The sequence below is a fragment of the Nyctibius grandis genome, chromosome 5, assembly GCF_013368605.1.
Source record: "Nyctibius grandis isolate bNycGra1 chromosome 5, bNycGra1.pri, whole genome shotgun sequence".
NCBI lineage: Eukaryota > Metazoa > Chordata > Aves > Nyctibiiformes > Nyctibiidae > Nyctibius > Nyctibius grandis.
The window spans coordinates 7,508,458-7,522,310 of NC_090662.1; the positions used below are offsets into that span (position 1 = coordinate 7,508,458).

General features: G+C 37.1%; 1 protein-coding gene across 2 annotated transcripts in view; it reads right to left on the bottom strand.

Moving 5' to 3' along the window:
- Positions 1 to 13,853, bottom strand: part of UPF2 (UPF2 regulator of nonsense mediated mRNA decay) — a 70,935-nt gene that overhangs the window by 37,714 nt on the left and 19,368 nt on the right. For both annotated transcript variants that reach the window (XM_068401696.1, XM_068401697.1), the window contains exons 7-10: positions 9,496 to 9,599; positions 8,894 to 8,979; positions 1,637 to 1,745; positions 253 to 366 (exon numbers count right to left, since the gene is read on the bottom strand). In XM_068401696.1, coding sequence (XP_068257797.1) covers positions 253 to 366; positions 1,637 to 1,745; positions 8,894 to 8,979; positions 9,496 to 9,599 — 413 coding nt within the window. The remainder of the gene's footprint in view (positions 1 to 252; positions 367 to 1,636; positions 1,746 to 8,893; positions 8,980 to 9,495; positions 9,600 to 13,853) is intronic.

Genomic DNA, 13,853 nt, shown 5'->3' on the forward strand with positions numbered 1-13,853 from the left:
TTATTAGCAATTTCGTTATGTCCAAAGGTGGAAGTTTATTTTAATATATTCCTACCATCAGAAAAATTAAAACATTCTAACTTCTGGAACAGCTATATAAGTCTCCTCATACGCAGCAGCAACAGACATCAGGGTTTAAAACATCATATGCAATGAGTTAATGGATAACATCAGCAATAGATATATGAAGGGGAATAGGATGGGGATACGTTATCAGCATATACAGTAGTACAGTACTATCACAACACTAACCTTTAAACAGTGGAGAGTATCATTTTTTGAGAACATCTTAAACTTGGTAAGCTCACCAATAAATCTCACAGTTTTATTCTTTGTTTCAATGTTGATCTGGTCCTTTTTTCTTACCTAAAAAAAACCAAAAAACCCACATTTGATTTTAGGCCCTCAAAAATACCTACCTCTTATAAATTACTTTAACCCAAATGTGGTTAATAAGCTTGGGAATTCAGATGTGTTCGATATTTGTTTGGTTCCTTATGCTCTATCTTTTCCTATCACAAGTTTCCTAAAAGTCTCTCTACATCCTTGTTTCTTCAGGAGCTTTTGAATTTCTTTTCTCATCCCCTCTGTCCCTCCTCAAAAAAAACTAAGCCCTCTAACATCAACCTGGCCACCCTCGTTTTGCTATGGTGAAGTACTGGCTAAGAATTCCAGATTCTACATTTTTAGAATCAATAAGTAGTCTCTAGATGAATAGAACCACTGGTATAGTCCCTAAGGAAATACTAAATATTGACAGCTTTTTCAAGTCAGGTTCAATAAAGTGCAGACTTTTTTTTTTCTTTCCTTTTTTCTTTTAAAATCACTGACATCCAGCATAACTTTACTGACAAAGTACAAGTTTATCTCTATTTCTAAACATAATCATGTTCACCAAAACACAAAATTCTATTTCTCCACAACAGAAATAACTTTTCTGACAACAGTTAACTTCAGATAGTTAAGACTTAATTAAGTCTGAGTAATTCATACACATCTTTAGTGTCAATATTAGAAGAAAAATTTTGAAATCTGTGCCATAAAATTCAGGAAACAGTGAAGGAGTCATCACTGTGCACCATAAGCGATTCTTTTACAAAACTTAGAACAAAGTGGAAGAAAAACACTGAAAACTACATTTTTGAGGCACAGAAAATTTTGGTTGATGAAAAATGTAAAAAATATTTTTTAGAATTAAGCACTACATTCCAATAGTAACCACGATATTACAACAGTAACCTTGTAGTAGGGATCTGTTGTTGGAATAGGTCAGTTCTCATTTTAAATGTAAGTTATTAATTAACAGAAAATTCTCAACACACAGTTGGAGAATAGTTTCTAATTCTTGCAACTTTTGTTGCAACTGTTATACAGGTCATTTTAATCACTGTTTAACACTGGAAATTAAGGGTGACACTACAAACAATACAACTTACCACATATGCAAAGAAATTTTTAAATGTACAAATCCAGTATTCTAGAACAAATCTGCTCAGACAACAGAAACATATTCTAAACTGAGTCACTAAATTTTAGAATTAGCACCTACATAATATCAAACATTATTTTTCCCCAAAACATGGCAATTATCAGATTGGTTAATTGGAATGCAAAAAAGTAAACCAACAAAACATACATGAAATCTGAAATCCCCTTTCAGCATGGAACAAAGGTCCTCTGCTACATCAGACATACAGGGATGCAACGTGGCAACCAGCCTTGCATAAAACGGTAGCAAATCCAACCTGCAAACAAAGGAGATGATAAAATAGACAAATAATTTATGTTATAGACAAAAATGTATTTATGTCTACAAGTATGGGTACCATTTTGCTTCTGAAAAGAACGAACGTGCATGTACTGACAGAACTATGTACACGCTATTTTACAGGCTCACACTTCAGATTGTAGTATCATTTTAAAATAACAACACAAAAAGGTATACTACCACAGCCTATTGGAATGCTTCACAGTTAATTTCCTTTCAAAACTACTGCCTTAGGTGAAATGCCAAATACCATCTTAACTACGGAATGCGACCTTTAAGAAATTACCAGATACAAACAAAATTCTGATCCCACTCAACATGCAAAATGAAGAATTCTTACAGACAACTCCATTTGTTATTGCAATTTTTTTTTTTTTTGAGTAGCAGCAGACATAACCAGGAAGGTAAGAACATCTTTTATTTTTAAGGCAGTGAACTTCTAAGCGAATGTAGTTATTACATAAACCAAAGCTCAGCAGATGTGATGTGACAACCCTTTTCCCCATCATTCGGCTAATACTCCCACAAATGGTACGATTTCAAAATTTTCTATAGAACTTCCCTTATTTTCCTTCATCTTTCCTTGATTATGTGCATTCATACCCATTTCATAGTATCACATGTTCCCCTTAGGGAGTTTTGGAGTGCAATTTGTGTTTTCTTTAGTTTGTACTCTGTTTCATTCCATCAAAGACTACTTAGTTGTAAAAATGGAACAAATGCACTTAAACGTGGTTTGTGGCATCGTGTAACAGGACACAGAATATAGCACAGCTGCTTTGCATAAACATGCATGTATCACTTTTCAATGCAGAGAAACCAGCTGCACTCTGAAGCCTCATAAAATCATTTAACAAGCTGAAGAAACTATTTTTGGTTTATTTTCAGAACACAAGTTAATGCTGTAAAACTGTAGAACAAGCCTACTGTTAAGGGGAGAGAAACATCTTAAATTTGCATGCTTCAAGTGAGAAATTGCTTGTAAGGAAAAAACAGATCTTGAGTTTATGCTTTATGAAGGATTAAGGTTTTCCCTACTGGTAGGGAAAAGAAAAAAAAGAAAAAAGAAAAGAAAAAAGATGCTGCTGAAAAAAAAATCTAAAACCAGTCGATACATAGAGCTTGCCCTGGCACAAAGTAAAACTAGAAGAGCATCAAGACAAAAAAACCCAAAACAAAGCCCACATGACTGCCTCCCCTCTCCTTTCTACTGGTATGTCACCAGAGCACATTTCCAGGATCTTCAATATCCACTCACAGAAAGAGGGATAATTATGTATTTAAATTGTGGACTAGAAGCACCAGAATATACTACCTGAAACAGGCACAGCTAAGCAGCCTCCTGATAATACATAAAACTCCTGGTGAAACATTGCAGGTATCCTGGTTACCTATTTAACAGTTTTTATTCTCTCTCGTTAATCAATAACTGAAGCAGTATTTACATTTTTCAAGCTTGTTGGAACACACAGTCAAGGATGACCAGCCACAGCAAATTACTATAATGTTATTAAGCATTTTGCCATTAACTCTCAGAGAAGAAGTGAAAGTCTCATTACTTCATGCACACATACACAAGCTAAACTAAAAAAGGACTTTGGCTGAACTGAGGGGGTGTGTTTTAATTGATGGGATTTCTGTATGGCATCTCTATTAAGACAAATAGCAGAAAGTTTTATTCTGCTCTGAATAAGTACCTGCCTCCTGAGAGCTAATAATTTCATCTCTGTAAACTGAACATACCTGGGGGAAAATTGAAGTCTTAGAGCACATTGTTTTTATTCCCTCACAGAACACAAAAGGTTTCTTCATAGGGAAGAATACTAAGACTGGGTATTTCTAAATAGGTGAAATATAATAAGGAAACGCCTTGGGTCAATTACTGTGAAATTGGCAATCAGAGATTGAATCCGTTCCCTCTCTCACTGGGGAGACAAAAATTAGTATTCAGAAGTGGAGAGATTGCAGTGTCAGTAGCACCATCTACTGGTACTTGCATCAAGGCTAATCTAACTACGGGTTTTGTTCTCTCCATAAGCACTTCTTTTTGTCGAGAAGGGGGGCAGATATTAACTGAAAAACCCACAAAACCCACAACATTGCTTTCTCTTCCTGCTCTTGTACATTATGAAGCAAGATCCAGCATCAGGGATGACTCAATGACTCTCTGAAGCCTACGTTAAACACCCTGAATATAAACTACAATAGTAAAACAACACTACTTCTGACCATGGTCATTTTGACCACATACCTCGGATTGAAATCTAGTCAATTCTGGATCTCTGGATCACATGGACTGCACTTCAGTGAAATAACTAAGAGTACATCTTTTTGTGTAGAATTTCAAATGTTAGTTTATAGAAAGAGAAAGACTTTGCTCAGTTAAAGTTCTAATTGCAATCTCTCTAGGACAAGTGCATCCAAAATTTTATATCCAGAAAGAGAGAAGAGGGAATTTTGTACATTTATTAACTGGGATTCTACCAGAAGACAGCTTAAAGAATGAAACAACAGAGGAAGAAGTCCTGCCTCACAAGTATAATCATAATCCAGATAAATGCAGTGTATTCACAGGGCCTGAACAGGTACCAACTGCCACCCACACTGCTCAGTGGGAAGAGAACGATGCTGTGGAATTGGCACGCTATCAGATAAACACATTTTGCTTTTGTTTCTTAGCTGTGGCATAAACTCTTTATCTCAAGCACATCCCTCAATTTTACCCTCAAATGAGAGGCCACTGAAACACCGATAAGTTCAATTGAACAAGAATGACCTTGCTACTCAGGATTCATAGGGTAAGAAGCTGAAAGAACAGAGATACACAGGAGGGTTTACATATTTGAGTTAAAATGCTCAGAACTATTTAACACTCGAGAAGCAGCTAACTTTCACATTAAGAATAGCCAACAATAATGTTAAAAATTTCCACACGATGAACAACAGATCTCTTCCTTAGTAAACTTGCAACTTCATAGATCACCATAGATGGGAATGGCAAAAAAATCAAAGCCACAAAAGCCCTAATTTACTGTTTAGCATTTGTCTAGAATCGCTTAGAAGTTAAGGCCAAAAAAGAGATTTTAAACTTCTCATAATGAAGTTGAAAAAATTCAACAAAATTGCAGTATGCAATTAAACATAAGTAATTATGTGTACCTGTACAAGAAGATAATTCAGTTAGATAGCAAAGAATTACACACAAATGCCCTAAAGCTGCAAGCAGTATGGATTAAATTACTGTACTGTCACTTTAGTACAAACCATATAGTCCTGAATTAAAAGGCTAATATTTAGTTTTAAATCAATCCTCCAATGCAAATCTGAAAGCCATTTGTATACTAGCATTGAAAAATCTGTTAAAAAGGCTTTCTGTTCTGTTGGGTTAGAGGTTCAAATCACAGCTGAAAATGTTAATGCAACCCATTCATAAGTATTCAACAGAGCAGTGCAATGACGTTGTATTCTAACACTAACGTACAGTTAGTTGAGGAAAAAACTCTCCTTTTTTGTCAAATTAAGTTTTCTGTCTTGAAGAATCCTGTATTTGTCCCAATCTATCCAACCCTAGTGGGAGCAAGAAAGCTCCCTGGCAACACTGCATAATGACTTTGACTTTATAGTGTCTGCACTACTCCTCAAGCACGAAACCAGTTTTGTATGTTCTTGGTAAAATTGTTGTGCCTGCACATTTCCTCAAACTGATCTCTCAAGAGAAGAAAAAGAACCTACTCTGTTATTGAAATATTATGGCTGCTAACATAATAGCTAGACTTAGACAACATCATCTGATATGCTTGGAGACTAAATGCTTTTGGAAAAATATACTGCTTTATCTACATCCTGTAAGGACACTGTTCCTTTGAACCTTTTCACAAAAAAACAAACCCAAACCAAACAAAAAAAACCTCCTCAAGAACATAACCACAACAAGCTTTCTTCTCCCATGGTATCCTGGAGGGATATTGCAGAAACTCCTGGAATTAGTGAAAACTAGTATGCAACACCCATAATGGGAGGTAAAGACATACCATTATGGCTCAGTGAAGAGATAATGTAGCAAAAACTTTTTAATGCATAGTATGCAAAGCTCTGAAGCAGTGTGTTCTGTAATTTTCTAAGCCAATTTGTAGCATTTTATAGCAACCATTAGTACTGTGTGCCATATACACACCTGGAGTCTTTCTACAAGGATTATAAATGTTGATTTCAAGACAGAAAGCAGAACTGCTCCTTTACCAACTGCAATAATAAAGCTAATTTAAGTATTAGGATAGATTGCCCTTTAAAATCATCTGCATCTATGGGCAATTCACAGAATCACAGAATTAATCAGGTTGGAAGAGACCTCAGGGATCATCAAGTCCAACCGTTGCCCTGACACCACCATGTCAACTAGACCATGGCACTAAGTGCCATGTCCAGTCTTTTCTTAAACACTTGCAGAGATGGTGACTCCACCACCTCCCTGGGCAGCCCATTCCAATGTCTAATAACCCTTTCTGAAAAGAAATTCTTCCTAATGTCCAACCTGAACCTCCCCTGGCGAAGCTTGAGGCTGTGTCCTCTTGTCCTATCGCTAGTTGCCCGGGAGAAGAGGCCGACTCCCACTTCACTACAACCTCCCTTCAGGTAGTTGTAGACTGCAATAAGGTCACCTCTGAGCCTCCTCTTCCCCAGGCTAAACAATCCCAGCTCCCTCAGCCGTTCCTCGTAGGTCAGACCCTCCATTTCATTGCAGCTGTTTGTGGTTCAGAACAACAAGCTCAGTCAACATCCTATTTCTCCTGCTTAGTAGACCAGAGACGGGCATCACTAATGCAGGTAAAAGAACCGGCAGATAATATACAACTGAATTTGAGATCTTAGAGTTGGACTGGAGTATTCATTAGCCCAGTAGGTCTCAGAGCAGAGAAAAAGAATTGTACACGGAATATTAATATTCCTTAATATTAAGAATAATTCATATTTATAATTAAAGAACAACAGTGATCAGCTGAGACATTTGCATCAGTATTACTTCCAACTATTAGAGAACAGAACTGTCACAGAGGTAGTAGCTCCCTGAGCCAACCACACCGTCTATGCTGGTCTATTGAGTTCCTACAGAAAAATTAATATTTTTAAAATTATTATTTTTAAAACAAATTTGTGGGATAATGGAACTACCATTAAGAAGACAATGAATCAGTGGCAATGTGGAGATTGTATACGTTTCTAGCAACTTACCATCTTCCAAGTACAGCCTGATCAAAAACACATCTCCTTTTTCTAATGTCACAATACACTAGGAAATTAACTTTTGCTTCCATGGTATCTATGAAACCACACAACTGAAATCACAAGCAATCATGTTGTTCTTGTCTGAAACTACCTCTTTTGCTTTGCATAATGTCAACAAGTTCCTTCAGGTCATTATCATCTAGTACACTTCAGTGGATTATGCAAAGAAAATCACGGATCTTCAAAGATGTTCCAAGAGTTAATGAACAATTTGAGCAATGTGGAATCTACAGCACCAGGAAGAAATACAGGGCAGTGGTACAAATATTGCTGTATGTTCACAGACCAGCCAACAATCCACTTCCATTTTGTAAACAAATATGGAAAATTCTCTATTGTGGTAGAGCTAAAGACACAAGTCTAAGTCATCCTGCTGATTTACATTGCTGTAGATGTTCTAGGTTGTGTGAAAAAGTTCTTCTCAGATTATGTTTTGATGCATTTCATGATTACCAGCAGGCTGATAAATAGAAGTGTTATTCCCTCTACATCAAAAATTTGGGCTGAAGAGCACCTTGTTATGTCTAACACAGAAGATATTCAAGTGTCTGCGTCCAAAATACGAATTACTGACAGAGGCAGCAATCGAAGTCTCCAAAGACTGAGGTGTCCAAAATAATTTTTTAGAGAAAAGAATATGTAAGAGAATGAAAGATTATGTGCACATCTAATTCTAAACTAATATCAAGGTAGAGTCAGGATAATGCATACAGTCAGCAAACAAACCATTGGTTTATATACAGCTAAGAGTATAGGGTTGTTAGCACAGCAGATGCTTATTACAGATGGGATGCAGAAATGGGCTAGAAATAAGGTTGAAAACACAAAGCAAGAAGTGATTAAAAGTATGGAAAACAAACCACCAAAGTCTGTTTATTCAAAGCAGTCTATGCAAGTCTTGAGACAAAATGGACACTCAACGAACCATGTTTTATCCCCAGCGTTAAAAGGGAATGGAATCAAAGTGGTGGGAACTCTAACAGGAAATCCAAGAGGGAGATGAAACATTTGAAACTAAAAGCAGCATCAAAACAACCTCTGAGGAGAAATAGGGCAAGGTGGAGCAAGAAAAGTGACTCCTTCATAATTGCATCTGTTTAAGTTGCACCTATTTAAGGTACAAATTTACCAGAGAGCAGAGAAATACATTATTCTTCCAATGAATTTAACAATTTTATCTCAATTTGTAATCATTTCTCTAAGCCAGGCTCTTCCTGTAAGTGCAGGAATCTCTCTTACACAAAGAGAGACAAGGAGAAATAGCAAAATTCTACAAGGACAGAAGAGGCCAGGCTCAAACTCTTATACTTGCTTTCTCTAAACTCGCCAGCTTAGAACCATCTCTGTTCCAGAAGATAAAAGGCTATAATGGCTATGTACTCTACTAAAATTAACATATCACAAGAAATCCTCCTCCCTAAACTTCATTGTGCTCTAACTATTCACAGGCTCTTATATAAAAAAAGCACAAGTTCTCCTGAATGAAATATATCCTCCTTTTTTGATAGATGGTAGGTTTTGCTGTTGTTTTCATGGTTAAAAGAAGTCATGAAGAGATACACTATAAACACACAAGCACCAGAAAAAAGAAACTAATTATTAAAAAAAAAAATTATGCTGCTATGGCAAACTATTGTGGTGAATTGCTTGATCTTGATCGTTAATCCTAAATATTTCTTTGGTGCTCTAGCATAAATCACTCCAGAAGTGCACATTAGGAGTAAATAAATGCAACTTGGAATATGCACTGGTCTTCAGTAATTTAAACAGTTTAAAAAGATATACATATGTTAAGTTAAATAACCAAAGGGTGAATCCAGCTTGTTCCTCTTCAGTTCTTACCTTTGTCTAGGAACTATGAAAAGTGCTCGTACTAGTTTTCTTCTGTTGGCTTTTGTATTCATATTCATGCAAAAATCCATTGCTGCCTATAATGAGAGAAGTCAATATAATACTTCACCTTTAATGCAGCTATTTTTTATTTAAAGCAATATAGCATGCTTTTCAAAAGCACCTTTTACAGAGCCATTCCTGTTACATGCAGCTGCTTTAAAAACATCCATAAAGAAAAATCTTAATTTTTGTCTAAAACTGACATAGAAAACATGTCCGGTTACAGGAATACAGACTGATTCTTTGGATCAACACAAGAAAGCAGCTTTAGGGAGACAGGGAGTAATTTGTCAGGGAGTGACGGGAATTAAAAAGGAACAAGCCAAGTCTACTTCTAAAACAAACGAACACATAAGAGAACGGGCAGATGAAACCAGTATCACATGGTATTTGGGCAATGGCTAACTAAGTGAGGAAAAGAAAATATTTCCTCCACGGTACATATGAATTCAGCTACTGCTAGACTCCAAAGCTCCAAATCTTTATTTCCGATCAATCTGATCTAGCATTATAGCTTTCAAGAGTGGAAAAAATGAAAAATATGACTATACCTTGTCTATGAGGTCTCTGTTGACACAATTTGGAAGCTGCTGAAGAAAAGCATCTACTATAAGTTTTAAATGAGATCCAGTACTGGCTTCTTCATCCTCTTGTTCTAACAGAGTGAAATAAACAAGCAGTACACAACTTTAAGCTATGAAATACAGTGATTTACTATCACATTCCCCAAACACAGTGTATTTGTAATGTTTCAGTTGTTAAATATTCATCTAAAGATTTTAAAAAAAAATACAAAAATTCATTTTTTAATGCAAAAAAATCCACTGATTGTCTATGCTGACAAAAGTCAAAAAGTATCACCTTTAAAACTTGTCTTCCTTTTCATGAAGTTCCCTACCTCCTAATTTATACCGTCAGGAGCAACAACAAATACATGTTCCTAGAAAACTATGCTAATTTCTTTAGGTGATAAAAGGAGGACCACAAGAAGGCCTGAACACGGGGGAAAATAATACAGGGAAAAACAAACAAACAAAAAAAAAAACCAAAAAACCAAAACACCTTAATGCAATTGTGGATTATCCTTTTTTATGTATGTTTGCCCTGCAGGAGAAATAGAATTTTTGAACAAAAATGTCCATTAAGGCCATTCCTTCATCCTGTATGTTCTTGACATCTTTCACTTGAGGCTGTAAAAGCTATAGGTCAACTTAATTCCTTCAGCTGTACAGAAACCAGAGTACAGAACCATAACGCAACAAGGATCAAGGGTCATTCACGCAGCAATTGCAAGGCAAGTGACAACTTGTTCTTCAGGCAAATGCTTCCGTGCAATTTGCAACATAGGAAGCGGTGACAGTGACCTGTATCTCCTAGTTAAGTCCACAACACTACTCAAGTAAAAGACTGCAGGACAACTCTACCATTGAAATTCAGATTTTCTGAATCAACTACGAAGATCTCCCTAGACCAATCCCCCTACAGTTACTCTTTTAATTGCAAAGCATGTGGTACACTTCAAAAATTTTCCAGGTTTTACTAAGTCCTAGAGAAGAGTCTAGCTTGCTCTATAGCACAACATGAGCCGAAACAATGAGTCAACACAGACACTTGGAAAGAACCCTTCCCTGGCCAAAGCAACACAACAGAACACTGCTCCCCGAAAAAGGAACATCATGATGTTTGGTTTCCTTTCAGTTTGAGACCATTCAGCAGTAACAAGAATAACCAGGAGGTATTTGAAAGCAGGAGAGAGACAGACAGACTTCAAAAAGGTGAATATGGTGGTGGTGAAATTGCATCCAAATAAACTACAAAACACCCAAGACTTGGTAAAGCCATTTTGCCTTTACAGGCTTCACAGTAAGTTAAACTAGCACAAAAGACTGAAGTTCCTTTTTCAAGTTACTGAAAGGCAAAGAGAAAACAAACATGCTACATTGTAGGACATTTTTTTCTTTTTTTTTTTTTTCCTGAGATAGCTGAGGGCACTCAATGAGCTTAGGTAGAAAAACACTACGAATTGTTCCAAGGAACACTGCCAGCTACACCATCTTGAAGATGCTAAAGCAGATGACATCGCCTCCTCTCTTGCACAGGGAACTAGAAGTCAGAAGAACAAGGGAAGGGTTCATTAAGGAGAAAAAAGAAGAAAAGAATATGTTCCAGATGCTCAGACAAAAGAGAACCATGAAGTTTTAAACGCTTAATGGAACCCTGACTTTTTCATCACTCAAATATTCAGAGTTAAGAGTTCTCTAGGATGCATGCAATAGCTCAAACCAGACGACTTTTACTAGCAAATCTTGTTTTAATGCATTTTTCCATTTAGATATTTACAGCCACACCTTCCTGTCTCCTTCTGATATTCTTTTATCTTCCTCTTCTTCCCTTACAGCAGTTAGTTGTCTCACCTCAGCCTTCTATTCAAATTGACTCAATGCTCTTGAAATAAATTTAAAAAAATAAGTCTGACAATTCAGTTACTTTTCAAGACAAACTTTCAAGAGGCCCTGATATCACATTCAATTTCAAAAGTTCCCAAATATATCTCTTCTTTCAGTGGTCCTCTCCTTCACTGGAGGACTACAGATATTGTCCCACTGTATTTCTAGGCATTTCTTTCTCATCACAGTATGTGGATCCTTTCTAAGTGGAAAGGCTCTTTTGTAGTGCCTGAAGCACGTTTGGGACTTAAGACAGAAAATTTAAGAATTTTACAGTGACAGGAAATGAAACGGTCAGGGCTTCCTTCTCTAAGGCAAACAATTCTAAGTATGCAATTCATGCAAAAAATTATTTCATTTCTTGCTTTTCACTTTGACCCTCTTGAGTCCCAGTCTTTCATCATCACCATGTTTTAAAACTGCATTACCTCTTTTTAAAAATTTACTATAAGTAGTAACATGTAACAATTATGTTTAGACTATTTATAACAGTCTGAGTGCAGATCAAATCATGTAGTAAGACGATTGTAGAGACTGAAAGAAAAACTATTTTTTCTTTTTAAACACCTTTATATTTAACCAGAAATTCATGCAATCCTGCAATTTTCAGGGAGCAGAACTGAGAAAGTATGAGAAGTCACCAAGGACTTACTGAAGTCGTTCTCCTGCAATGATTGGTGCCAATCTTCTACTCCAGTAACAATCGTTATTTGCCTTCCCTCTACCTACACACATACTTTCTCAGAAAGCCCTGGCTCACTTATTGTCAACATCTTTCTTTAATTTTTATAAAACCATAACCTTACAGAGGGTGTTCTCCCAGAAACTCCACTCTGCCTGAAAGCTTCAGTCTACTTTGTATAGTATCACCCATACAGTGGAAATAACAGAAGCTACTAATGCTAGTAGCTATTCCTCTGAGATGAGCTTCTGTAATAATTTGGTAACGCAGGAGCCCTCATGTTGAGATGGTATGAACCAATACAGTGAGCAAATTGCTAGCTGGACTCCCCTTCTCTGCCCAACACTTAGGCATAAGCATAATGTTAAACGTCTTGTTGAATCACGGCCTCACTGAGGAATGTGTTCAGAATCTCGTCTCACAAGTCATCCAAGTCCAAAAAATATTTCTTAATGAATATTTTTAGATCTTTTTAAAATTCCTGGTCTTCTGATTAGACCTTTGCTAGCTCTCTAAACAGCGCAGGAAAATTAACAGGGTTGACTTAATACTTATCTTCTACATATCACCTCTGCTGCTGACCAACCTTACAAAAACTGGCGCTAGATATATATTAGCATTGGATGACTCCTGCTCCCAGTACCCTTGATGGGTTCATCTCGGCCATTCCTTACTTAACATCTTTGTCTCCATTCACACATCTTCATTTTTAACATTTTATCTTCTCTTTTAAAAACAACCTCAAAACTCACTTCTTCCAGCACGTTTTCCGCCACTATTTTCAGCTCCGGTGCTATCTGCTCTCTCTCTCTTCCCTGAGCATATTGAAAATAAGAAAATTAAGATTCACTCAAAGTTAACACAATAAACAAAATAAATTAGCTGAATTCCTGATAAACAAACCTCTTCAACTAACTGCATCAACTTTCCTTTTATGTGTTATATCTTAAACTTAGCTGACTATAGACTTGAACTTTTAGGAAAGAAGTGTGGAAACAGGCACTGCAGTGCTGTGAAGGATGCTACACCAGGACAGACCTGCTTTAAAAGTAGACACTTTGAAAAACTGCCTTGTCTCCCTCATATTTGGACAGGGCAGAAAAGACTGAAGAGACAGGACAGTCTAACCACTAGAAGGAGATGCAGAAGTAACACGAGATATGCCGTACTCACCGTCTGACTGGACTGCCTACCCTATTTATACTATTTTCTCCTCTATAATTTACTTATTCCCTCTGCCAATGAAATCCACACCCCCAGATTATCACAATAACTAAAGCCACCTCTTCTTCATCTTGGACGTTACATCAGGCTGGACGGGGCTCTGAGCAACCTCATCTAGCTGAACATGTCCCTGCTCATTGCAAAATCAAGCTCTAATTAAGCTTTGGCCCTTCTAATCTTCTCCCTACACGACCTGGCAACATCCCTATAGACCTTCCAAGTTACCCGACCCTTCTTCCAGAGCAAATAGGTTCTCTTTTTTTCCTTAAGTTCTAGCCTAAGTTCTCTGTTTAACCAGGCTGGTCTTTTTCCCTGATGGCTTGTCTTCCTACACATCGGGACAGCCTGCTCCTGAATATTTAGCAATTCCCTTTTGAAGCATGTCCAGCCTTCCTGGACTCCTTTGCCCTTCAGGACCGACTCCCAAGGGACTCGGTCCACCAGCCTCTTAAACAGGCTAAAGTCAGCCCGCCGGAAATCTAAGGCAGAAGTTCTGCTCTTGCCCCTCCTTACTTCCCCCGCTATCGAAAACTCTAACATTTCATGGTCGCTATTC